This window comes from Aricia agestis, chromosome 22 (genome assembly GCF_905147365.1).
Source record: "Aricia agestis chromosome 22, ilAriAges1.1, whole genome shotgun sequence".
NCBI classification, from domain to species: domain Eukaryota; kingdom Metazoa; phylum Arthropoda; class Insecta; order Lepidoptera; family Lycaenidae; genus Aricia; species Aricia agestis.
Genome location: NC_056427.1, coordinates 1659539 through 1686151, shown reverse-complemented (window position 1 = coordinate 1686151; position 26613 = coordinate 1659539). Strand labels below are relative to the sequence as shown.

Below are 26613 nucleotides of genomic sequence, written 5' to 3'. Positions count from 1 at the left end.
GTCGAACGTCAACTTTATAATATCTATTTACCATGAGTATAATAATAGTTATCACTAAGCGTTTGCTATACGTTTAATGATAAGTGATAACTATTCTGAGTGAGCGCTTACTTAGAATTCATATATCCTTATGTCTTGTAGCTTATTGTAAGTCATATTATTATGTTGTGTTTGTCATGATTTGATGCTTCGTATGTTAGATTTAAGTGTAATTTATTACTAATACACTAGTGGAAACTTTTAAGGCGACGCCTTGATAACGCGGCGTCACCTTAAGAGGATACACCAGGGGCTAGAGAAATGACAAAAAAGTACGTGTAATATCTATAGCTGTCTCCCTTACCTCAAGCCTATACCGCAGAACGCGATAGAGACAACAGCTGCAGAAAATCAACCATTCGTTGTCCCCTGATTCCTTCTCCAAAACTTAACCGATTTAAATACTTTTTTCATTAAAGATTAAAGAAAGGCCTGAGCTGTGAACATAGGAATGTTTTTATTTTTTGTATAATCCAGCCAAATCAGTTTTCTGGATGTTTGAACGCAGCGGAAAATCTGGCCATTTTTTTGTGTTTTTGAACGTTCATGTGTTATTTAATAATTATAAATTATAAAAAAAAGAAAACATAGGGACATTGTATTAGTGGCCGTAGATATTCAGAAAAAAAAATATAACTCTACTAGCATTATCCAGGGAGGAAACAGGGGACAACGTTTGTATGGAAAAAAGGGTGGTGTGGACTCCTCTTAAAAGGTATATCGCTGTGTAACGTGTATCTCACTGTTGTCTTAAAAATATGCTGTAAGTTTTCCTAAGAAAATAAAATAAATAAATAAAATAAAATATTATAGAACACTTATTAAATCAAAAGGTTTTTGATTATTTTTATATTGCAGTTTAATTTATGAAAGACATAGGTTTACCATTTATGATTTATAAAAAAAACTACTTGCTAGACCAATTTTCGTTGGTAGAAATAGTAATGTATGTGCATTATAATGCTTATCACCCCTACTTTAGAAGTTACTTTGGAGGGGGGGGACACATTTTATCACTTCTTCAGTCTTCAGTCTCTCTCGCAAACTTCAGGTAAAAAAAAAATATTATATTTATTTCACTTTTTATTGTACACAAGAAAAATACATAAGGATAGAGTTAACACAAAAAGACGACACAGAGGAACTGCTTATTTTTAAAAGGAATCTCTTACAGCAGCCCTACGAAGAGATACAATGTAAAAGACAGCAGATAGTTATTAACTAATTAAACTAAATCTTATATCGTTAAACGAGCAATTCTTGTATTGTAATATATATATATATATATATATATATATATATATATATATATATATATATATATATATATATATATATATATATATATATATATATATATATCGTCAAATAGCTAGTTAACTATAAAATATACAACTAAGTACTTATCAGTCAGTTTTAGTATAAATCAGACTTATAATTTATACTAAAACTATGACTGACTGATTGACATGTGATCTATCAACGCACAGCCCAAACCACTGGACGGATCGGGCTGAAATTTGGCATGCGGGTAGATGTTATGGCGTAAGCATCCGCTAAGAAAAGGTTTTGATAAATTCCAACCCCAAGAGGTTCAAATAAATGAAAGTTTGTATATAATAATACTTCTTAACGCGAGCGAAGCCGCGGGCAAAAGCTCGTATATATATAAAACGCCTCCGTGGTCTAGTGGTTAGAGCGTCGCTCTCGACTCTGGAGGTCGTGGGTTCGAATCCCGCGTTGGAAACATGTTATTTCCAAGTTTGGTTAGGACAGTGCAGGCTGATCACCTGATTGTCTGACAAGTAAGATGATCCATGCGTCGGATGGGCATGTAAATAGTCGGTCCTGCGCCTGATCTCTCGCCAGTCGTGTCGGTCTTCCGTCCCACTGGGTTATGAGAGTAAAGGAATAGAGAGTGCTCTTGTGTACTGCGCACACACTTGGGCACTATAAAAATTACTCCTGCGTACCTGGTCAGGTTTCAATGAAACCGGCCACCGTCACCGAAACCGGTGTGGGGAGTATTATTATTATATATAAAATAAATTTATTAGAAACCTCAATATAATTTTTGAAGATCTATCCATATAATATATGGATAGATCTTCACACGCATAGATTACATGATTTTTTTTGTTTCAGTTCAGTTTTGTATCAAAATCTTAATGCAGTTCACATACTACATCTACTTACCAAGTTTCAATAGTGTAGCTCTGATAGTTTCGGAGAAAAGTGGCTGTGACATACGGACAGACAGACAGACAAACAGACAGACAGACAGACTTGACGAATCTATAAGGGTTCCGATTTTTGCCATTTGGCTACGCTACCCTAAAAAGCGATAAAGAGAAAGTCTTGGCTAGAGGCTCTGGTCAGATTATATCGCCAATAATATTTTAGCTGAATGCGGCCCTGTGACTAAGACAGAGGTTGTGATAAAACCTTATATTTTGAGTCTACATAATCATTTGAACTCTGGGGACCAAGCCGGTAAGTTGCCTTAAAATCTTAGTACTTTTTAAATTATTCTTATTAAAATTTATTAAAAATTCTTCAGTTTTATTTGTTAAAAAAATATTTTAGAGTTATATTTACCTTTTGCTATTAATAAACAAAAGTATTTGCTATTAATAAATAGCAAAAGGTAAAAAACCATCCCCCTAATCTTTTGATAAACAAAAAATGTAAGTCGCGGTCACAATTATAACATTATGATTTTTAAAGCCCGATTAAAAAAAAACAATATTTTGAAGTTTTACCTTTTTAATTGAATCAATTTGAAAAAGTACATCGTCAAAATTGTGACCATTGCCATCGAGTGCATTTTAAAAAGTTGAGTCACTTCGTTGTTTGAGTTTAGAAATGTAATTTATTTCAATTCACAACATTTCAAAATTTTCTTAGATTATCTTCCCGCTATAGTTCTCATCATTCGTTTGACAATCATCATCAATATCAACACCACCTTAACCTTTATTATTTCTAAGATCTAAATCAGTAACCTTGACAGCTTTGCCAATTATTAGATAAAGTTTTTTTTGCATTTGCTACATTCCAGTCTAGTGTCTTCATACAGCAAACTTATAGTCCAAAATTTGACAGTTTTGTAAATCAAATAATGCTTGCGATGTCTAATGTCAAATTTCATACAATTTTGATTTCTAGCTTCGCTTTTAAAACTACAATGCCATTTGACTAGGTACTGAAGCTATCTCCTATCTCTTCGTAGTTACAACTTCCACATAATTTCAAATATGTACAAACGTGGGAAAGCCATGCTTCGGCACAAATGGGCCGGCTCGACCGGATAAATACCACGTTCTCAGAGAAAACCGGCGTGAAACAGCGCTTGCGCTGTGTTTCGCCGAGTGAGTGAGTTTACCGGAGGACTCTTAAAAGGCCGGCAACGCACTTGCAGCTCTTCTGATGCTGCGAGTGGGTCCATGGGCAACGGAAGTTGCTTTCCATTTGCTCGTTTGCCCCCTTATTTCACTAAAAAAAAAAAAAAAAAACTAGTGAGCAAAACGATGCAGTATCTCGTGACTAACGGTCACACTCAAAGACATAATGATAATTAAACTTTAATTTAATGAAGACTTTGACGGATAATGTATGGGGCTAATGTCAAATTAATCACAGTTAAGTAATTGATATTTGAGTGCAGCAGGTACTGTGTTATGTATTGTCAGCTTAGGTTGCGTTGCACCAACTAACTTTGTCTAATGTCAAATCTTTGGTTAAAGTCAAAAATGGACGCCATATTTAACCATAACCTTGAGCTCGACAAGGCTTTGAATGAACGTGGCGAAAAAAGGAACGAACGCTGTCATCATACAAAAACGCCATTTTTCTCCTTTACCAGCAGCGCCCCAGCCCACGTTCACTTTTTATTGTACACCTTGTCGGACCAGCTGTCATCTGTCAAATTTTGTGGTCAAAGTTAAGGTTAACGTTAAAGTTAGCCTTAACTATAACCATAACTTTGACCATAACGTTTACTTTAACCACGCCTCTGGTGCAACCCAGGGTGGGTTAGGTTAGTGAATATAGTTAATGCACAATGTTTTGCTTTGATATTATCTACTTGACCTCTGCGAGTTGATGTGATAATGTCATGAGATCATCACATGATATATTTGTTTTTATTTATAACCAGCGGGGCTAAAATGGTCGCTTTGGAGAATCATGATATGAATCATGTTATGTTTCATTTTTCTAGAATCGCAAAATGCAACTCTGCTTACAATTCATTTCTGTATTTTTGTACTGATTTGACATTTGTCAGTTTGACAGTTTTGACAATTCATTTGCTGAATTTATTGAGAGGAATTGCTAAATGTGACCATTTTAGCCCCGCTGAACTCGACTACAGTACCTTGGTATTCAAACAGAAATTAGGCGAAATGAGGAATCAAAATCATAAGGGTTTTCATATGGTAACTTATAGACGCCTTAAGGCGAGGATAAACCCCAATTTGCTATTCCGCGACTTCCGGTTTACCTAGTTCCAATATAATAACGAAGTTTTAAAAAATATGAGGTATAAAGCACAATATTTAAAATACCTTAAACCATAAACATTTTAATAAAACTTAATACTTTGGCTGTAATTAATTTACAAAGTCACCTCCGATAAAAATCTATTTCATCGAAATATAAGTATTAACTAGGATAATTATACATTTTATTTGAATAAATTGTTAGTAAATCTATATTAAAAATTCTTTAACCGAACAATTTTGTTTCTTAATGTTTACTTCCAAAGATATTTTAAAAAAACATGAAAAATAGAGAAGATCCGCTCGAGTGACTACAGTTTTATGCTAAGCTAAAATGAATTTTGGTCTTTGGTTGTGTGCATAGTTATCGTTTTGGATTGAGATTAATCCCCGCCTTAAGTTAAACCTGAATCCAGGGCCCGATCTAAGGGGGGGCGAGCTAGGCATTTGCCCAGAGCGGCAAAAATGAGGGGCGGCGATATTGACTTATTCCTATCTTCCAACCTAGCCATCCACCACTTAACTTTGAGATAAATACCAGCTAACCTACCTTAAGTTTGCTTATTTTACTTAAATATTCCTTTCATTTTCCCCCAACGAATATGTTTTCTGTATATGTAAAGGGCGGCGAAAATGATCTTTGCCTGGAGCGGCTAAATGGCTAGATCGGGTCCTGCCTGAATCCACTTTATAACCGACTTCCAAAAAACGAGGAGGTTATATGTGCGGCTGTGGATATTTTTTTTATTTTATTTCTAACTTTGCTTTCGAAACCATAGAATACAATTGGTCAAATCTAAGGTGTAAGAAATTCACCCTTAATTTTTAGTGACCATCCATCCAAAAGTTCAAAATGTCTATAATTACAATAATTTTCATTGGCTGCTTTCACATTATTAATACTGTTGTTAATGAAATCTTATTACTTTTATTAAAATGACGCCTGATCAATTTTATGAGCAAATAAAATATGAACCATTGCCTTTAACATTCGATTAAATGATAACTATATTAATTAGACTTGTTTAAATAGTCAAGGTATAAGTAATAGGAATAGTACGGGAGTCCTAGAACATTTTTTTTATTACTATCAAGCAAATTTTTTGTGAGTAACTTAATTTTGATAAGACGAACAACATTTTTTTGCGAAAAATCTCAAAAGTGGTAGCTAACAGAAATAGAAAAGATTTCATACTTGGAATAATTGATGGTCCTAAAATATGGACAGTTTTATTTGTAGGACAATGTAACTCTTAAAATATAATATGACTATTATCTATCAATATACTTACAAAAAATCTGCTCGTTAGGGTTCCGTTATAGGGTTCTGTAATCAACAAAACTTGGTTGACTAGAATTAAATGTTTTCTTTAATATTAACAACAAAAGTCTAAGTAATTAAAACATTGTTACAAGAGATAATAATGATAATAACCTATATATACAGGGTGTAACAAAAATAAGTGATAATACGTCTTTAGGCTGTGTACGTGTTCCTTGCAGAGAGTTTACTGTGAAAGTAGCAGCGCTGAAAGACCAAAATTTTTTTTCACTTTTGTATGGGGAATCTCTGCAGGGCACTGTATAATAAGAATAATATAGTATTATGACAGAGACGAAAATATATAATAGGTTTTTCCTTATGAAGGATTGAAATAAGCTTTCGAGGAAAAGACAATAATATTTATTTAGTATCCTAACTTTATAATATTATTGTTTATTAGATAACCAAATCAATTAGGTAAATCACAACATAACAAAACAATTTTTGCAAAATCCAAGTTTAAATAACCTATTATACAAAACAATTTGTTGCAGAATTCAAGATGAAGGCTTTCCTACTCTTACTAGTCGTCGGTCTGGCTGCAGCGGCTCCAACAAGCAAGGAGGATGAGGACATCGTCATCGACGAAGAATTCTACCCTTCAGAGTGGGTCAAATACACCTCCGAACATGACATCGTAAGCCTCTTGGTTCCCATCAACTCTCTCAACTTCGATGAAAACGACTCCTCCGAATCCAACTCCAAGGAGGAAGATGTAGACGTCGTCCTATTCTTCAGCGAAGCTGACATCATTGACGGCAAAAAAGACTACAAAGGTGTTTCAGTGATTAAGAAGAATAAGGTGACCAAGCTTCTGGAGAACGGCAGAGACATGGCCGCTTCCGGAGACGACAGCAAGCTAGTCTTCATCGGAGCCAGCGACGGCATCTACGTCTACAAAGATGAAAAGACCGCCGTAGAAAAGTACGGTTCCATCAACGACGATATTTACGGTATCGCCAAGGAAAAGGACGGTGATATCATGTACATCCTCACAGCAAACAAGGAGGTCTTCAAAGTAAGCGACAACGGAAACAAGAAGGAGAAACTCGAAGGCGTCAAGGCGGAACAGATGGTGCTGGACTACTCCAACAACCTCTACTTCTCTGACAGCGACAAGCAAGTCTACGTTCGCACCAGCGAAGGCATCAAGAAGATTGAGGGTCTGCCAGCCAACCCCAAATTCATCCAACTCCTGCGACCCGCCTTCGTTATGGACGATATGGTTCCCGTCGTCGTCGACGAGACTTCTTACTTGGCCTACTCTAACGGAACCAGTGAGACCGGTGATATCACCTTCAAGAAACCAAAGTACAGACCAACCGCGTACTCGATGGAGGCAGCCATTATTCAGTACTATGCCATAGATAAACACATCTACGAGTACAACATGCTAGCGATCCTCCTGGGAACTATGTTGGAAGAGATCAAGAACTTCCTTGGCAACCAGAAAAGCACCATTGAGGAGATCAGCTCGAGCCGCAAAGCCAGCGTAAGGAAATACGTCTAAATTACAAGCTTTAATATAATACACGTTTTATAACCTACTGTTTGTTTCTCTCTCCCTCTTATTGACATTCGATGAACAGGGTGCTGCTTCCTGAAATGCCCACCCTTATAATGGCGGGGGTGGGGAGGTTTATATGAGACTTTCACCAATACCAATAGGACATAAGAGTTTACATTTTTTTTCTTCGCCATTTCGCTACCGTCACGCGCGTGGAGGTGATCTGAAGTTAGTAACGAAACAGCCGAGCCATACATGATACTGCAAAATTTTGCTCTTTCAGCACTGCTACACAGTGAACTGTGAGAACATTATCACTTAGTTTTGTTACACCTTGTAGATCTGGCGTAGGGATTACCAAAAACTATTATGATCTAGATTTTAGTACATTCGGTTTTCAATTATGCAGCGAGTAATATCACCTCATGACCTATATGTTATTCTATAAAAATAATACAGATAATAGAAAGTACGAGCATACCTTATCACACAATATGATAACCTACACCTCTTGCACTTGTGACATAGTGTGTTTACAATATCAAATTTCCTTTGTATAAATTACTGGATGAAAACTTAAACTCGATAAATTATAAACTTAGGTAAATGGTCTAGCTATTAAGCCTAATTGACATTTAGAAACAGTTGAGCCCTAAGCATAATCCTTGCGGGACACCACTTTTAAAATAAAGTTCCTTTTGCGTTGCGAAAGGGGGCTAGACGGAAAAAATTAAGACCAAAAGTTGTGACGACACTTTTTGATATAGTTGTAAGCCGTGCGGCGTGCGCGTATTTCGTTTCCCTGTCTGTCTCTCTCTCTCTCATTCTCTGTCTCTCATAGAAAGCAAGCCAGTTATTTGCATTTCTTCGATCCATCCGGGTGTCCCATGACATCTCTCAAGCTTTTCAATTATTATCTTTGGGATTTTTCAATAATCATAATATTGTTACGGTACATGGTATACGGACACGTGGTGCCATCTAGCGACAAACCAGCGAAACTTACCGAGGGAGCACAGGCAACATAAATCCCCTACTCAATACTAGATGGCATGAGGTGCGCAAGTACATACTCGAACCTTCTAGAAAGGTTCAATGTTTGTTTACGTGTTTACCGTTTATTTGTTTGCGTGTTTACGTGTTTTAATTTAGACCTTATGACTGAGTCCATAAGGTCTAAATTAAATTGCCAAAAAATTCAACTTACTGCACTTATCGTAAGGACGGCAGTTTTATTGTGGTACATGCTCGAGCCTCCTAGAAAGTTCCCACGGTTGTTTACTTGTTTACGTGAATCGGGAACTTTCTGGAATTCGTCTCGCCATATAAAAAGCCGCAGGCAGGCCCAGCGAGTCAGTTCAATCTGAGCGATCTTCGAGGCGACAACAAGTGATCAATAGTGAGTGAACTAGTGAAACCTGCGACTTGGCTACGACCTAGGACAGTGATAGTGCTTAGTGATTGGACCTAGTGATTAGTGTTTGGACTTAGTGCTAAGTGTTGTGACCTAGTGTTTAGTGCAGTGTTAATAAAGTCTTCAAGAGAGTCACCAGGTCTTTCTCTCCAAATCCTCGAACCCTAGCACGTAACAACTGGTGTCAGAAGTGCGATTTGGAGATGCCATTGACTCCGGAGAGGACTTCAAGGGGAGTGTCAGGACAAGGGCGCAGCGAGGTGCTGCCCCACCCACTTTGGGTGAAGCCACGCCCACTGGCTCCGCCCACCGGGACACGCCCACTAGCCACGCCCCTCAGGCTCCGCCCACTTTGGTCACGCCCACTGGCCCCGCCCACCGGGACCCGCCCACTGGCCACGCCCCTCAGGCTCCGCCCACTGGCTCCGCCCACCAGGTCACGCCCACTCAGGCCACGCCCACTGGCCCCACCCATCGGGGCCCGCCTGCTCAAGCCCCGACCACTGGCTCTACCCACCTTGACTCGCCCGTAGCTTCTGCGGCCCCTCAAGTGGCACTTCAATTAGAAAGCCTAATTGGATTAATTCAGGCTTTGCAAGAGTCACAAGACCGCAAGCTCGGCGCATTGCAGGAGTCACAAGACCGCAAGCTCGGCGCTTTGCAAGATTCTCAAAGAGCTGAAATTCAGGCAATTATGGAATCACAAGACCGCAAGCTCGGCGCTTTGCAAGATTCTCAAAGAGCTGAAATTCAGGCAATTATGGAATCACAAGACCGCAAGCTCGGCGCTTTGCAAGATTCTCAAAGAGCTGAAATTCAGGCAGTTATGGAATCACAAGACCGCAAGTTCGGCGCTTTACAAGAGTCACAAGACCGCAAGCTCGGCGCCTTGCAAGAGTTTCAAAAGGCTGAAATCAGAGCGATTCGAGAATCACAAGAGCAACAAAAAGACCTTCAAGAAAAAGCGCTTGGAGCTATAAAGGATGTTAGTGACACGGTGACAAAGCTTCGTAAAGATGTCGACGTAATGGACGAACGCGTTACCGGGTTGGGAGTGGATGTGGAAAATGTGAAAACCGGCCTCACTGAACTACAGAAAAAAGTAGTGCGCCTGGAAACCACAGGAGTCGCGACGTGTAGTGGAAATTCTGGAGTGGCACATGGGCCAAGAGTAAAAGTGCCACCATACGACGGCACTACTTCTTGGAATGCTTATCGTCAGAAATTCCAGACTGTTGCTTCTGCCAACGGATGGAATGATGAACAATGCCTGACCGCTCTCACAGTTGCGCTCAGAGGGCAAGCTTTGTCGGTCCTAGAAGCGCATACAGGAAATGGGTTTAAAGACCTGATGGAGGCACTTGAATCCAGATACGGGGAGCGACACCTGGAGCACGTGTTCCGTGCCCAACTGCGTGACAGAGTCCAACGCCCAGGAGAAGGACTACAACAATGGGCGTTGGAAATAGAAAAACTGGTCAAGAAGGCACACCCAGGAGCCGATTCCAAGATGATCGACACGAACATTGTGCAAGCATTTGTCGACGGAATCAGGGACCTAGAGGTCAGAGCTGCAGTGAGGCTACGTCACCACACCTCGCTAAAAGAAGCATTGGCGCATGCTTTGGAGGTCGAGGCAATTCGCCGTGACATACGACAGACCCATAAGGTCCACGAGGTCTCTGAGGAAGTTAAGGAGGTCAAGGCTCCCGCAAAGAGAAGTTTTGGAGCCATGTGCTACAAGTGCGGTGAAAGGGGCCATCTTCAGCTCAACTGCCCGCAGAAGGAGACCCAGATGGCAAGGATGAAAAGGCTCGAGGAACAAGTAGAGGAGCTGAAGAAGCAAGGAGCTTCATCCCCTGTCCGGGATCAGGGAAACGAATAAAAGCCAGGACTAAGGGGCGAGTACTGGCTGACGCGGAGGAAGCCCCGATAACTGTTATCTCCCAAGCATGCAGCGGGACCAGTCTTGTGATTCAGGGGACTATTAACAGGACGGATTGCAAAATGACTCTAGACACAGGAGCCTCTAGAACGATAGTGAACCCAAATCTGGTAAAAACCGCAAGAAGACACGAGAGGAGAATTAACTGTCGGCTCCTTACTGCCTCCGGTCAGCCAATACCCGTCCTGGGAGAAATGTCAGTTACGATTAATGTAGGGGGATCCTCATACCCTCATGACGTTATCGTGGCTGAGATTATGGATGATTGCATCTTGGGTTTGGATTTCATGAAGAAGCACAACTGCAGAATTAATGTCGCTGACGGAGTTTTCAAGTGTGGCGAAGAAGAAATTTTCATCCTTGGAGGCGCCTGCGGGAAAGTTGAATGTGTAAAGAAAGTCATAATACCTGGACGAGCGGAAGCTAGAGTGCTGGTGAAACTACCGCCAGCTGGAAAGAAGAAGTTAAATAGATGCGTGTTGATCGAAGACACACCTACCAAGACATCAGCGCAAAAACTGATGACGGCGAGAACCCTTGTTAGTGGAAGCAGTAACACTGTGGTCAGGGTTTTGAATCTTGGTGATCGCGAGATCTGCTTGAACAAAGGTGACGTCATTGGAAAGTGCGAGGAAGTTGTCTGGATGAGAAAGTGTAGTTCGATCACAGGCTCAGACTCAGCAAACACCAGCAACTATGGAATAGTGACTGAGCTACTCGATGACTGCAAGAGTAATCTGACTTATTCGCAGAGCATGAAAGCTAAGAAGTTTTTACAACGCCACGCGAATATCTTCTCCAGTCAGGAAGGCGACCTTGGAAGAACGTCGATGGTTCAGCACAGGATAGATACCGGAAGCGAGAACCCAATTCGTCAACGAGCAAGACGGATACCCATTGCAAAGGAAAAAGAAGTTGAAGGCCTTTTGGAGGACATAAGAAGGCATAAGATTATTGAACCGTCTGCGAGTCCGTGGTGCTCACCGGTTGTATTAGTGAAGAAGAAAGATGGCAGCACAAGATTTTGTGTGGACTACAGACGTCTCAATGATGTCACCAAGAAGGACAGTTATCCATTACCTCGAATCGACGACACTCTGGATACCTTGAGTGGCATGAAATGGTTCTCGACCCTGGACCTGAAATCTGGATACTGGCAGGTGGAAATTCATCCAAAAGACAAAGAGAAGACAGCTTTTCCCACCGGTAAAGGTTTATGGCAGTTTAACGTCATGCCCTTTGGATTGTGCAACGCACCTGCCACATTTGAGCGACTCATGGAGTGTGTACTGGCAGGCCTAGTTGGAGAGGCTTGCTTAGTCTACTTAGATGACGTCATCATTGTTGGCCGTGAATTCGAGGACCATTTGCGAAACTTAGAACGAGTTTTCGCCAAAATAGAGGGGGCCAAGTTAAAGTTGAATCCGAAAAAGTGTCGTTTATTCAGGAGTAAGGTCAACTATCTCGGCCACGTTATCTCCAGTGATGGAATCCAGACGGACCCGGAGAAACTGGAAGCAGTTCAAAATTGGCCAACACCTAAGAACAAAACCGAAGTGCGGGCATTTCTCGGCCTATGCTCCTACTACAGGCGTTTTGTTAAGGGATTCTCAGAGTTAGCCAAGCCATTGCATCGGCTGACAGAGGATAAACGACAGTTTATTTGGGACGAGACTTCTGAAGATTCTTTTCAGAAACTGAAGAAACATCTCTGTGAAACACCAATCCTGGGCTATCCACAACCTGAAGGTCAGTTTATAGTCGACACGGACGCAAGCAACATGGCCATTGGAGGGGTGTTATCTCAAAAACAGGGTGAAAGGGAAGTTGTAATTGCATATTTCAGCAAATCTTTATCTAAGCCAGAGAGAAACTACTGTGTGACAAGAAGAGAACTCTTGGCTGTCGTAAAGATGCTACAACATTTCAGCAAGTATCTCATTGGCAGACAGTTTTTACTGCGAACTGATCACGCAGCGTTGAAGTGGCTACTACAGTTCAAGAACCCAGAAGGTCAAGTAGCTCGATGGATTGAACAGCTCCAGGAGTATGACTTCAAGACCGAACACCGCAGCGGAAAGTCGCATGGGAATGCCGACGCACTCTCACGAAGGCCGTGTTCAGAAGACTGCAAACATTGTGTTAAGCAGGAATCTAATGAAGTAACATTAAAGTTAACGAAAACAAGTCCTTTGGGTCCATGGGAGAATGATGATGAATGATGAGAGAGGCTCAAGAAAGAGATGACGACCTTCGACACATCATCACATGGAAGAAACGGGGTGACGTAAAGCCAATCTGGAGTGAGGTTGCACCCACTGGCGCTGTCACTAAGGCGTACTGGGCGCAATGGGACAGTCTGATTCTTCAAAACGGAATACTTTACCGGAAATGGGAGAAGACTAACGGCAGAGAGTTCCATCTTCAGATAGTTGTCCCAAGAACGAGAGTACCGGATGTTCTCCGTGAAATACACGATGGCGTATCAGGAGGTCATCTAGGTGTTAAGAGGACGTTAACAAAAGTGCGAGAACGATTCTACTGGTTGCATTGTCGAGATGATGTGCAGGATTGGTGCCGCAAATGCACTACTTGCGCTGCAGTGAAGGGACCACAGACCAGGAGCCGTGGGAACCTGCGGTTGTATAACGTTGGCGCACCATGGGAACGAATTGCAGTTGACGTAGCTGGGCCATTTCCCGTGACGGAATCGGGAAACGAGTATTTTATGGTCGTCATGGATTACTTCACCAAATGGCCCGAAGTGTTCGCCATACCAAACCAAGAAGCTACAACAGTCGCTTCTAAATTAGTCGAAGAAGTGATATCTCGGTTTGGTGTGCCTCTAAAAATCCATTCTGATCAGGGCAGGAATTTCGAATCGCAGGTCTTCCAGGAAGTGTGCAGAATTTTGGGAATGCATAAAACGAGGACCACCGCGTACCATCCACAGTCTGATGGAATGGTTAAGAGATTTAACCAGACCCTTGAGAGGCATTTGGCGAAATTGGTAGATGACAAACAAAAGGACTGGGACAAGTATATACCGCTCTTCCTTCTGTCGTACCGTACCGCCGAGCATGAAAGCATAAAAGCTACCCCGGCGTATGTCAATTACGGTAGAGAACTGCGAGTACCAGTAGACCTCTTGACAGGAGGGTCACCGGAGGAACCGAAGACCGTACAAGAATTTAAGGGAAAAGATGCGCTATATACACGCCATGGTTCGGGAAAATGGGTTACAGTCAAGTGAGAACATGAAGACCAGATACGATCGGAAATCGAACACGAGCGGCTTCGAAGAAGGGTCACTGGTGTGGCTGCATAACCCAACTCGCCGAAAAGGCAAATCTCCAAAGTTGCAGACCAAGTGGGACGGCCCATACAAAGTGGTTACCCGATTGAATGATGTGACTTACAGGATTCAAAAGCAACCAAGAGGGATATTCAAAGTGGTACACATAGACCGTCTGGCGCGTTACCATGGCAGTAACAATGATGCTCGGGACGAGCATCTCTAAGAGGGGAGTAGTGTTACGGTACATGGTATACGGACACGTGGTGCCATCTAGCGACAAACCAGCGAAACTTACCGAGGGAGCACAGGCAACATAAATCAGGGGATTTATGATTTATGTTGCCTGTGCTACTTATGAGTAGGGACTCAATACTAGATGGCATGAGGTGCGCAAGTACATACTCGAACCTTCTAGAAAGGTCTAATGTTTGTTTACGTGTTTACCGTTTATTTGTTTGCGTGTTTACGTGTTTTAATTTAGACCTTATGACTGAGTTCATAAGGTCTAAATTAAATTTGCCAAAAAATTCAACTTACTGCACTTATCGTAAGGACGGCAGTTTTATTGTGGTACATGCTCGAGCCTCCTAGAAAGTTCCCACGGTTGTTTACTTGTTTACGTGAATCAGGAACTTTCTGGAATTCGTCTCGCCATATAAAAAGCCGCAGGCAGGTCCGGCGAGTCAGTTCAATCTGAGCGATCTTCGAGGCGACAACAAGTGATCAATAGTGAGTGAACCAGTGAAACCTGCGACTTGGCTACGACCTAGGACAGTGATAGTGCTTAGTGATTGGACCTAGTGATTAGTGTTTGGACTTAGTGCTAAGTGTTGTGACCTAGTGTTTAGTGCAGTGTTAATAAAGTCTTCAAGAGAGTCACCAGGTCTTTCTCTCCAAATCCTCGAACCCTAGCACGTAACAATATTTCTTTCTTGTCAATCGTATAACATACATTAAATTGAAGTGGCTTCTTGGGAAGCCCTCTTAACCTAATAGTTCCTTGAATATTTACGTAAAATATTTTGTTTTGCAGGAAATGAAGATAGCGATATTATTGTTGAGTCTAGCTGGTCTTGCGCAAGACACAGCTAAACACAATGTGATTAATAGATGAGGAGTACTTTCCTGATGAATTAGTAGTTCACAAGTCAGAATATGATATTGTCAGGTTGCTTTCCATTGAACTCACACAAGAAGCCAGATAGCAAAGAAATCGTAGGAATAGCACCAGTCGCGTATATATTTTTTGTAGAAGCCGACATATTACGACGTAACGACAAGCGAGAGTACCATGGACATTTTGAAGACGGATAAGCCAAAGAAGCTTCTAGATAATGGCAAAGATATGGCTACTCCTAGTGACAGAAACCATCTTGTTTACTTAGCTGCAAACGATGGTTTCTACGCATACTACGAAACGACAGGTAAAGTAGAAAAATACGGTAATACCAATGATGATATAGTAAATATAGAAAAAGAAACAGTCGGAAAAATAATATATATCCTAACATTTATTATTTTTCCGACTGTTTCTGTCTGTCACAGACAATGGGAATACCAAACAAATAATCAAAGATACAGTTGATGCCGATCAAATTGTTACCGATTACGAAAACAATATTTACTTTAATAAAGGTAAAGAAGTGTATGTACGTACTAAAGATGGTATCAAGGAAGTAACTGGTCTTCCAAAGAATATATCAACTCCTATGATTGAGAGGCCTACTATTAAAATATCCAATGTAATCCTCTGCCTTATTAACAATGAAATGTATCCAATCAAAGTAGACGAATCTCGCGAAGCGAATAATATTAAATTCAAAGAAAACTTTGAGCCTACAGCACTGACCGCAGAAGCAAGAATCATATTTGGCTCGACAGAAAAAGATATACGAATATAGGTTAGTATAGTCAAAGGCAATCAGATAGAAGGAATAAACGATCTTATATCAAGTGACTTGAAAGATGCCATTGAAGCAGCTATAAAACTTGGCAATTAAAAAGCTTTAGATAAGGGCCGCCCTTATCTAAAGCTTTTAATTCCATTAATCACGTGCTATTGAAAATATTTTCTTAATTTATAAGATCTCCCTCCATCTGTATAATGCTATCTTAGAAGTGGCACTTAAGAAACAGCTGTTAAACCTTCAAATCTTTTTAAAGTCATCCAAGTGACACAATATATTTGCATATATGCAAATGCATATGATTTTTATGGCGTAAATATCTTTTCATTGGAAAACCATATTAATATAATTTCAATGTGAAAATAAACTTAAATTATCAATAGTTACTTGCTTTTGATTCTGCATATTTCGGCATTGATTTCGGCCATTTTACGTTCATATCCATTTCATATCTCATGCCTACTTAAAAACTTTGAAAACAGTTATTTCTAGATATTCGATTATATGTATGCATTTACTTATGTTACTTATGTAAATGTATTTGCATATGTACGGTCTACATAATTCTTTCAATGGCCGTTAAAAATTAAAATTATTAAATCTTGTATTAACTTCATTTATATTTATTTGGACAAAACATACGATGTAACATGTCGCATCGATTATCATTAATTCTTTTTCTAACATTATGAACATTGTAATAATAGTTTCACCATCTGTTGTGGCTCACGCGATCTTGTTACTATTATTAATTGAATGTCGGGCTTACATTATTCCAATCCAGTAATCCAATCCAGCGCTGGATTGCTACTGGAAATTGGAATAATGTAAACGAGCACTAGAATGAACTGTAATGCAATAATTTGCATTCAGCAATAATTTGCTTTCAGTGCTTTCCAGTGTCCGTTGACATTATTCCAGTAATAATCCACTGGATTGGATTACTGGATTGGAATAATGTAAGCCCGAAATTCAATTACTTATTAATCGTAACAAGATCGCGTGAGCCATTGTATGTCGGCCATAAATGACATAATTCGTCGCGCAAATCTTAGATCGTTTGCCAAATCGAATTGAAATGTGAAATCCCCCTTATGGCTTCCCCCTTTTGGACTCTCCCTTTAGGACTTCCCTTTTGAACTCCCCGTTTTGGATTTCCTCTTTTCAACTCTACATTTTGGAACCCCGTCCCTTTTGACATCCTCCTTTTGGCTTCGCCCTTTTGGACTTCACCTTTTAGACTCTCTATTTTGGACTCCACCTTTTTGGATTCCTTGAAGTTTGAGATCTCAAATTACTATTCCGATTTTGATGTTTCACATCTGCCGCGCTTCAGTATGTACTATTTCCTAGTAAGTCTGTCTTATCTAATGTATTGAGTAACGCACGAAACCACTCAGCCGTAGAATAGTTGTGTGTGTCCATTGTTTATACTTCTTTATTCTTTTTAAGCAATTGCTGTACTATTATCTATTCTGTGCTATTGCTTAGCTAGCGGGTTTTGAGCGCGGCGACCGCATCAAGAAATTCCGTAACGAAAATAAACTAACACCCCCACTCCGACCAGCACAGCGGTGCGTTACCGTGCTTCGTCTAACGTCGTTTCAGTTCTGCAGACTTTGGCACGATGCTAGTGTCGTGAGTCTAGATGTATATGCGAATTATAATTGCATAAGTTAATCAAGAATGCTATGCAGTAGCCGCGGCACTCTCCGAGTGCCACACGTTTTTTTTTTAAATTAACAAAATTCTGTGCGAGCAATTTTCACATAGCTCCTAGACTAGAAAGATCAATGACCGCTGGTGCCAACTGCCACCTTAAATTATGTTGACTATAATTGGTCGCTGTTAAGCATTAGTGTCCTAACCCACAATTTTTTTGTTGTTAAATTTTGAATGCAGTCTTGTTCTAAATCATCTAAATAACATAACTGCATTCATAACTCAATACGTAATTTTTGTGTGGGTTAGTACACGAATGCTTAACAGCGTCCAATTATAGCGCTCCAAATTTTCTCCGTCCAGTGAGATTTTGGTTAATTTTGGACGAAAACATCAATATTTGTACGTACAATGGACATACTCTTATTATAAAATACTTCCTTACAAATGCGATATATACAAGTTATTACCCTGTTCGCACGCACAAGTAGAACACACGGACAGACAAACACATGTTATATATACGTGAAATTAAATAGGACTGATAAGAAGAGAATTATCACATAGTTATGTTTGTGAGTTTGTTGTGAGCGAGCATAAAATGGGTATGTTTTATTCCTTTTTGTGTCTGAGAGAATATTTTGCATGCATTTACAACTGGGGCGTTCATAAATTACGTCAGGTATTTAGGAGGAAAATCTCACGTTGTAGAGTTTTCGGGTCGCTAATAGTTTGGATTGTTTTAGAAGTAAAGACATAAAAAAACATCTATAATAATAATAATAATAATAATAATTCTTTATTTGCACATTAAAACATAGCTCAATACAAATATTATAAAAATAAAGGACTTGCGCAAATTGGCGGTCTTACCGCTGCTAGCGGTTTCTTCCAGACAATACTAATATTATAAATGCTAAAGTGTATGTCTGTTTGTCTCTCTGTCTGTTAGGCGGCGTCCACAAATTACGTGAGGTGTTTTTTTGAATTTTTTGACACCCCCACCCCCCCTGGTGAGATTTCGTAAGATTTTATTCAATCCCCCCCCCCCACAAATCTCACGTGAGATTTTTCAAAATGTGGGTTTCTTAACGTAAACGGTAAACGTTTGTTTGACAGTCAGTAGATTTTCTTTCGAACGAATTTGTGAATGATATTAATCGTATAACGATTACGATTAAATCTTAAGCATACGTACAATCTGGATGAAATGGACTAAAATAGTATTATTTTGTTGAGAAAAAAATTACGTGAGATTTGACTCGACCCCCTCCCCTCCCCCTCCCCCCTGAACACCTCACGTAATTTGTGGACGCCCCCTTACCTCTTCACGCCAAAACGGCTGAACCGATGTTGCGGAAATTTGGCATAAATATACTTTGATTCCCGAAACATAGGATATTTTATCCCGGAAAAATGTACGGTTCCTGCTTCAGCAGCTTAATTAATTTAATAAGTTAATAACAACACACACAGTACACTTCTCGTTTGTAACATTCGTATAGATTTTTTTGATGTTCCATATTTAACCGACATTTTTTTTTTATATAAAGTAAGGGGGCAAACGAGCTAACGGGTCACCTGATGGAAAGCAACTTCCGTCGCCCATGGATACTCGCAGCATCAGAAGAGCTGCAAGTGCGTTGCCGGCCTTATAAGAGGGAATGGGGTAGGGAAAGAAAGGGGCAAGCGCTGTTTCACGCCGGTTTTCTGTGAGAACGTGGTATTTCTCCAGTTAAGCCGGCCCATTCGTGCCGAAGCATGGCTCTCCCACATATACGTGACTTTTAAGAAATGCAGTTTTACTTTAACTTTTTAATTAGTATGGTAATGTTCAAGTGGATTGTATTAATTTAACAAACATACATACAAACTTTTACATAATATTCATAAGTGAAAAAATTATTACATTACATATTATACCAATACAATTTCCTATATTTCACATTTTCCTTATTGGTACTTCCTGGTTTTGTGGATTAAATAATCCATACAGCATACTAATATTATAAATGCGAAAGTGTGTCTGTCTGATACTTCTTCAGGCCTAAAACCAATTTTGCTGAAAGGTAAAGAGACACTTCGAGTCCAAAGGATATAGGATACTTTCTATCCTGGAAAAATGTACGGTTCCCGCGTTATAAACGAGCTTTTTGGAGAGGCAGGACCATCATAGACACTAAACGAAAAGTACATTTTACGTTATTAATACTATTATATGTACTTTTCCAATACTTGAGTATCAAATTTCAAAAAATAATCAGCCAAGTGCGAGTCGGAATCGCGCACGAAGGGCTCCGTACCATTATAGAGCAAAATTAGGGCAAAATTTGTGTTTTTTTGTATGGGAGCCCCTCTTAATTTTTTATTTAATATTAATAATATTATTAAATATTAAATTACACATAAAATAAAAGAATGTGTGAAAAATTCAAGTGCTTACCTCTTGCCATTATTGATATACTTAGAGCAAAAAAGGCCAAAAAAATAAAGTTTGTTGTATGGGAGTAAATACAGTGTGTAACAAAAATAAGTTTAGGGTGTGTACATGTTCCTTGTAGAGAGTTCACTGTGAAAGTAGCAGCTCTGAAAGACGAAAAATTTTTTTCACTTTTGTATGGGCAAGGGCCCGAGCGTCACGAGTTTCCCCATATAAAAGTGAAAAAAATTTTTGGTCTTTCAGCGCTGCTACTTTCACACTGAACTCTCCACAATTAACACGTACACACCCTAAAATATTATCACTTGTTTTTGTTACACCCTGTATAAATTTTATTTTGCTTTTAGTATTTGTTGTTATAGCGGCAACAGATATACATAATCTGTGAAAATTTTAACTCTCTAGCTATTACCGTTCTTGAGTTACAGCCTGGAGACATACAGACAGACAGACGGACAGACAACGAAGTCTTAGTAATAGGGTCCCGTTTTTACCAATGGACACGGAACCCTAAAAAAGACGGACAGACAACAAATCTTAGTAACAGGGTCTCGTTTTTACGCTTTGGGCACGGAACCCTAAAAAAGCCGGACAGACAACGAAGTCTTAGTAATTGGATACCGTTTTTACGATATGGGTACGGAACCCTAAAAGACACTTTCGCATTTATAATATTAGGTTGGATGCATTATCTGTATCCTGTGTTATGTTTGGACTGATTACAAAATAGCACGGAAAAATATATCAACATATTATCGCTACTACCATAGTTACTGCCTTATCAAAGTCGTGGGTTATGCGGGGCTAAAAATATGGTCACATTTAGCAATTCCTCTCAATCAATTCAGCAAATGAATTGTCAAAACTGTCAACCTGACAAATGTCAAATCAGTACAAAAATACAGAAATGAATTGCAAGCAGAGTTGCATTTTGCGATTTCAGAAAAATGAATCATAATATTATGATTCATAATATTATGATTCATAATGTCATGATTCTTCAATGCGACCATTTTAATTTTTAGCCCCGCTGGCCCAAACAAACACTAGTTACATTGTCTCAACGGCGTTCGATTCATTTTTATCTTAATATAAACAAGAACATCAATACATTGTGCTATTGTTTTTTTTTATGAAATAAGAGGGCAAATGAGCAAACGAGTCACCTGATGGAAAGCAACTTCCGTCGCCCGTGGACACTCGCAGCATCAGAAGAGCTGCTGCGTTGCCGGCCTTTTAAGAGGGAACAGGGTAATAGGGGAGGGTAGGAAAAGGAAGGGGAGGGAAGGGAATAGGGGAGGGTAGGGAAGGGTATCCCCTTCTTCTTAAGGGTAGGAGATTGGGCCTCCGGTAAACTCACTCACTCAGCGAAACACAGCGCAAGCGCTGTTTCACGCCGGTTTTCTGTGAGCCCGTGGTATTTCTCCGGTCGAGCCGACCCGTTCGTGCCAAAGCATGGCTTTCTCACGTTAAAAGGGGAGGAGGGGAATCAGGTCTTGATTTTACAGTAATATTTAAACTAGTTGTATTATTGTCACACATACTGATTTAGATCATATTGAATCAGAAGAAAGTAAAACAGAAGATAAAGAAACAGTTGGTACAATATTTTAAAATATTGCTCTTATTTTCAGAAGTCAAGATGTTGCTACTACTCGTCATCATCACCGCCGTATACGCCGAAAACTGCTCCTACATCTTCGACAAAGCCAATTACCACAAGCATGAGATACTAAAAGCGGACGGACTACCAACGAATCTGGTCTACAACCCCAACACGAAAGATCTACACTTCACCCTAATAGACATAGAGACACTGCAGAACGACAATGTACAGACTAAAATGGATCAATATGTTCTGAGTGAGGGTGTGGCTATCAAAATTGATGAAATCAATGGCCAAGCCGCTGCAGTTGATGTGAAAAATGATAAAGTGTATATAGCAAGTGATAAAGGACTTTATACGTTAGAAGGAAATGAAACTAAGCTGATCGGTCTAAATGATGAGGATATTGTACAGGTGAATATAATTAATGTTATTAAAAAGTTTAAAGTATATTACATATGTGAGTAAAAAGTTATAATAGAATAATTAAATTATTAATTAAAATTATGGTAGCCAATAGAAGGTTGTAAGCATATACCATAAGCATAATAGGAGAAAGAAATCGATTTCAAAAAAGCCTTTGGTACCTGTCTCGTTATGGTCGATTTACACGGGTGACTAACGGGTCGATCCGCCGCACGGCGAAAATCGACCGTGTAAATGGCAATTCGACTACGCCGCATGCGGCTAAAGTCGCAAGCCCCAAAATCGTGCGGCCAATGGCCGCATGCGGCTGGTGACTAAAATCGACCGTGCGTTTGCTCAGTCGCAAGCGATCGCTTGCTGCGAATACTACTGTTGACTGGTGACTTGCCGGGTGACTAAAATCGACCCGTTAGTCACCCGTGTAAATGGGGTGGCGATTCGACTTGGACAGGCGATTCGACTGGTGACTTATCGGGTGACTAAAATCGACCCGTTAGTCATCCGTGTAAATGGGGTGGCGATTTGACTTGGACAGGCGATTCGACTGGTGACTTACCGGGTGACTAAAATCGACCCGTTAGTCACCTGTGTCGTTTTGCAATGCTAAGCAAGATATAGATCAGAATAATCTTAACATTTACTCTATGCATGGCATTAGCATTGATCATTTCTTTTTGCGTACAAGTTAGGAGTTAGGACCAAACTTTTTATTGAGAGTTTGTCAGGGGTCAGCTCTATCTCCACTATGATTTGATACTTATGCAGTTGATGTGAAGTTTTTTTTTCAAAATAATTGACAATTTATTTTTTTACGTTACAGGTATTCAAGCCGGCAAACAGTGATGAGATCTACACAGTCCTATTTCCTGACAGTGAAGTATACGCTGTGGATCTAAAAACGTTCGACAGGAGACGAATTGAAAACATACCCTGTGCATTCATCGTCATTGTAGATGAAGACGGTAACATATTCTACGAGTGTGACTCCAAATACGTCAAAATGCTCCTCAGAGGCTTCCAGGAAGCAATAGAATTTGTTGGCATACCCAAAAACTCGGCTAGAGCACTTGCTCTTGATGACAAAAACCGAGTAATTTTGGCCGCAAACGACGGAGTGTATTGGCTAAAAGCAGACTCTATAATACCTAAGAAGCTAATGGATTTAGACTTTGTGCCATCCGGTATCGCTGTAGGAGATAATAAGATCTTCCTGTCAACGAGCGGTCATATTTATGAGTTCAGTAGTGATGATTGTTAAATAAAGATTGTACAACCTAAATGTCTGTTTCTTGTTGATCAATATTTTTATGCTCTCAGCAAAGAATACAAAACAAGGCTTTTTGGCGTGGTCAAAATCAGAACTAACACTGCCATAATATTGCAAAATTACACTAACTGAGAGGCAGTTGTTTCACAATTTACTTACCGGTGTCATCGTAACGCTGGACTCTGAAGTCATTGTCTACTACATTTCATTCAGGCCGCCATGACTGCATCATCCAATCTATATACAAGTCACAACAATTTAATACAAATAATCATTCCAGTTTATGTTTATAAAAGCAAACACTTCTTCATATTTTGATACAGAGTGCTTAAATAATGTCTGAGACAATTTTAAAATGTAAAACTAAACATTATATGGTAGTTATTAACAACTGTAAATCATAACAGTTAATTTTTGTTAACCTTACAAATACTATGTCTATCCGTTACCATTTCACACTTAAACTGCTAAACCAATTTTGGACAGGAAAGTTTTGTGATCCGAAAAAAAGTAAGGCTTCCAAGTTCCATGCGATAAAAGTAAAAGAATTTCTGCGTTTATAACGTTGCGATAGATATTATTATCTTTTTAAAATCATATCATGTAGAACACCCTATATTATCTTGTATTTATAAATTATAACAACTATTTTAAATGGAACAATAAGAAGCATTGTCTTATAAAACACTCCCCATACTAGAATAAGTTTCATTACAGAATACAATACCAATGTGACACTCTTTCATCGATATAAGTATTTATCAAAGGTAAGAATAAATTCATGAAAAGAGCAAATGATTCGACCGATGGTTAACGATTCAATAAGAGCAAGTGTGTTGCCGACTTCCATACTAATATTGTATCTGTGAGTGTGTCTGTCTGTTGCTTTCTCACGCCCAAACCACTGAACCGATTTTGCTGAAATTTGGTTGAAAAAGTACGGTTGCTGCGCTATAAACGAATTTTGGTTAAATGGACTTACGGGCGTCTTCTAGTTGAAAATACTTCACGAATCTTTGATGCCCTTTCCCCGACTATAAAAGTCACGCTGGTTTTGCGTGAGACCGTGGTATAATTCAGCTAAATACACCCTATCAAAATTATAATTACTTAGTAATAAATGCTTGATAAGAATTTATTTATTTTTCAGAAATTAATAGCAATAGACATGCTGATTATTGCTGTAATATTTTTCTCAGTAGTCGAAGCAATGGACAAATGTGACAGAGTTCAGATAGACAATTCATACTACAAACGACAGCTAATATCCATAGTAGATGGAACCCCAAGTAACATAGCCGTGGATTCGAGCACTGGAAATATATATTTCATCCTAAATAAGCGTAACTATACCAAAGGGGTATTCGTAATAAGGCATGGTGCTTTAGGAGCTAAGAAACTACATATCTACGAAGATAACACGCCACAATGTATAGCTATAGATGATAGAAATGATAAAGCCTACATTGGAACTAATTCTGGTATTCTCACTTATGATTTCGCCACAGAAATGATGTCCCAAAGACCTATAGGTGATGATGATATAAGAAGTATATTTATCGATAAACATACAAACAATATGTATATAACTATTGGATCAAACCATGAAGTATATAAGTTTTTGAATGAAAGCGCCGCTGTTAAGCAATTCGATAAGGTACCGAAAGCGTACAACTTCGTTTTAGATGGAAGAGGCAATGTATTCTATGAACATGTAGATGGAAGAATTTACTTCTATAACAGTGACTATTTTGAAGCCATACAATATAAAGGATTTAGCAAAGAATTAAAATATATCATCAGAATTGATAATGAAGATAAAGCGATGGTTACGGTTAAGGAATATCTGTTTAAATTACTCAGTAAATGCATTTTGCCAGTAAAAATAGCAGATTTGGAGTTCAAAATCACAGGCTTGGCTTTTGACTCGAAGAATGATATAATAGTTGGAACCAAAGGGAAGATATACAGGTTCAAACTCATAGATCAGAATGAACCTTGTCACGCAGAAGACTTTTACATGGCTAACTTAAAATAATTAATGGATCAGTAGCGCGTAGCTATTTTAATGAAAAATTAGGTCACATTTTTATAAGCCTAACTCATAAATCAAAATTATTGTTCAAGAAATTTTAACTTTTCGGCTCTAATAGTTTGGCTTGTACCTCTCAAGTAAATCGGTCGTATTTCTTATTTCAATTTTGTGGATTTAATAAAAATATTATAATTATGATCTATGCAAATTTTTATTAAATTATTTTGTTTTTAATTATAACAAAAAAAGACATAAATACAAAAGCGCCATCTATTGGGCGATTCGTAGTGTGTGATTTGAACAATAGATGGCGCTTTCTTATATTTCCTAAGCATGCGAAGTAATGCATTAGTAAAATAAAAAATAATGTTTTGTTACCAATATTATTTAAATTTATAACTAATAATATTAAATAGTAAACACTGATAATATTATATTAATATGTAATGTCCGTAATAAATTACAAAATATGTTCCCCACTTTGTATACGTTAGGAAGTCCCGTAAAAAACCGTACCTTATGGCGTCCTTAAAAACCTATCCTATGCAGCTATTTCCCCATACTCTGTGTTGAATTTATTATGAAGAGAATTGGGTCGAAGTTACATTTTTCCTTCAAATATTACTTATTGTAGGAAATAAATAAATTATTTTTTATTTTTTTATGATTTTATTCAAAATTTTGTTAGATAATAATAATAATCATAATGAAGATGAAAGAAAAAGTACCAAAAAAATTAAAAAAGCATTTGGGCTCGTCCGGGATTTGAACCCGGGACCTCTCGCACCCTAAGCGAAAATCATACCCCTAGACCAACGAGCCATTGAGTGATTCGTCGAAATTATCAAACAAAACCTTTTACGAATTGAATGCTGCAAGTTTTGGCCATAGACTAATAAAATTTCTTTATGGTTTTGACTAATCCTTGCCTTTGACTCTGTCTGTGCTAAAACGATAAATGCGAAAGTGTGTCTGTCTGTCATCTCATCACGTAAGCTAAGTCGAATTTGATGTGGTATGCAAATTCATAATTTGAAATGTGAAAAAGTTCACGGGAGTAGGAAATATGCTGAATTTAAAAGGAAAACTATCACGACTAAGAAGACTTCATAAGTTATTGAGTAATAGTCGATCAACTAAAAAAATGTATTCGTAGAAGTACCTACAAAAAAACTTTTCGTTCAAAATCCTTTGATCGTAACTGAGATGATGTTTAGTAGTGTAAACACGTTATAAATGTG

At 38.9% G+C, this 26613-nt stretch overlaps 3 protein-coding genes and 1 non-coding gene across 4 annotated transcripts; 3 read left to right on the top strand and 1 right to left on the bottom strand.

The window, feature by feature from the left end:
* The first annotated feature begins 2409 nt into the window (after positions 1-2409).
* LOC121738092 lies at positions 2410-7412 on the top strand. The gene is made up of 2 exons (XM_042129929.1): positions 2410-2532; positions 6360-7412. Exon 2 carries the CDS (start codon positions 6368-6370, stop codon positions 7373-7375), a length of 1008 nt encoding a protein of 335 aa, XP_041985863.1. The 5' UTR covers positions 2410-2532; positions 6360-6367; the 3' UTR covers positions 7376-7412.
* Positions 7413-18076: 10664 nt separating this feature from the next.
* Positions 18077-23349, top strand: LOC121738150. Its single transcript, XM_042130036.1, has 3 exons — positions 18077-18203; positions 21673-22058; positions 22891-23349. The coding sequence occupies exons 1-3, from the start codon at positions 18200-18202 to the stop codon at positions 23326-23328; spliced, it is 828 nt and encodes a 275-aa protein (XP_041985970.1). The 5' UTR covers positions 18077-18199; the 3' UTR covers positions 23329-23349.
* A 704-nt stretch (positions 23350-24053) lies between these two features.
* LOC121738149 lies at positions 24054-25406 on the top strand. Its single transcript, XM_042130035.1, has 2 exons — positions 24054-24104; positions 24488-25406. The coding sequence occupies exon 2, from the start codon at positions 24506-24508 to the stop codon at positions 25373-25375; it is 870 nt and encodes a 289-aa protein (XP_041985969.1). The 5' UTR covers positions 24054-24104; positions 24488-24505; the 3' UTR covers positions 25376-25406.
* A 716-nt stretch (positions 25407-26122) lies between these two features.
* Positions 26123-26194, bottom strand: Trnap-agg. Its single transcript has one exon. It is a non-coding gene; the product is annotated as a tRNA-Pro (tRNA).
* Positions 26195-26613: the final 419 nt, after the last annotated feature.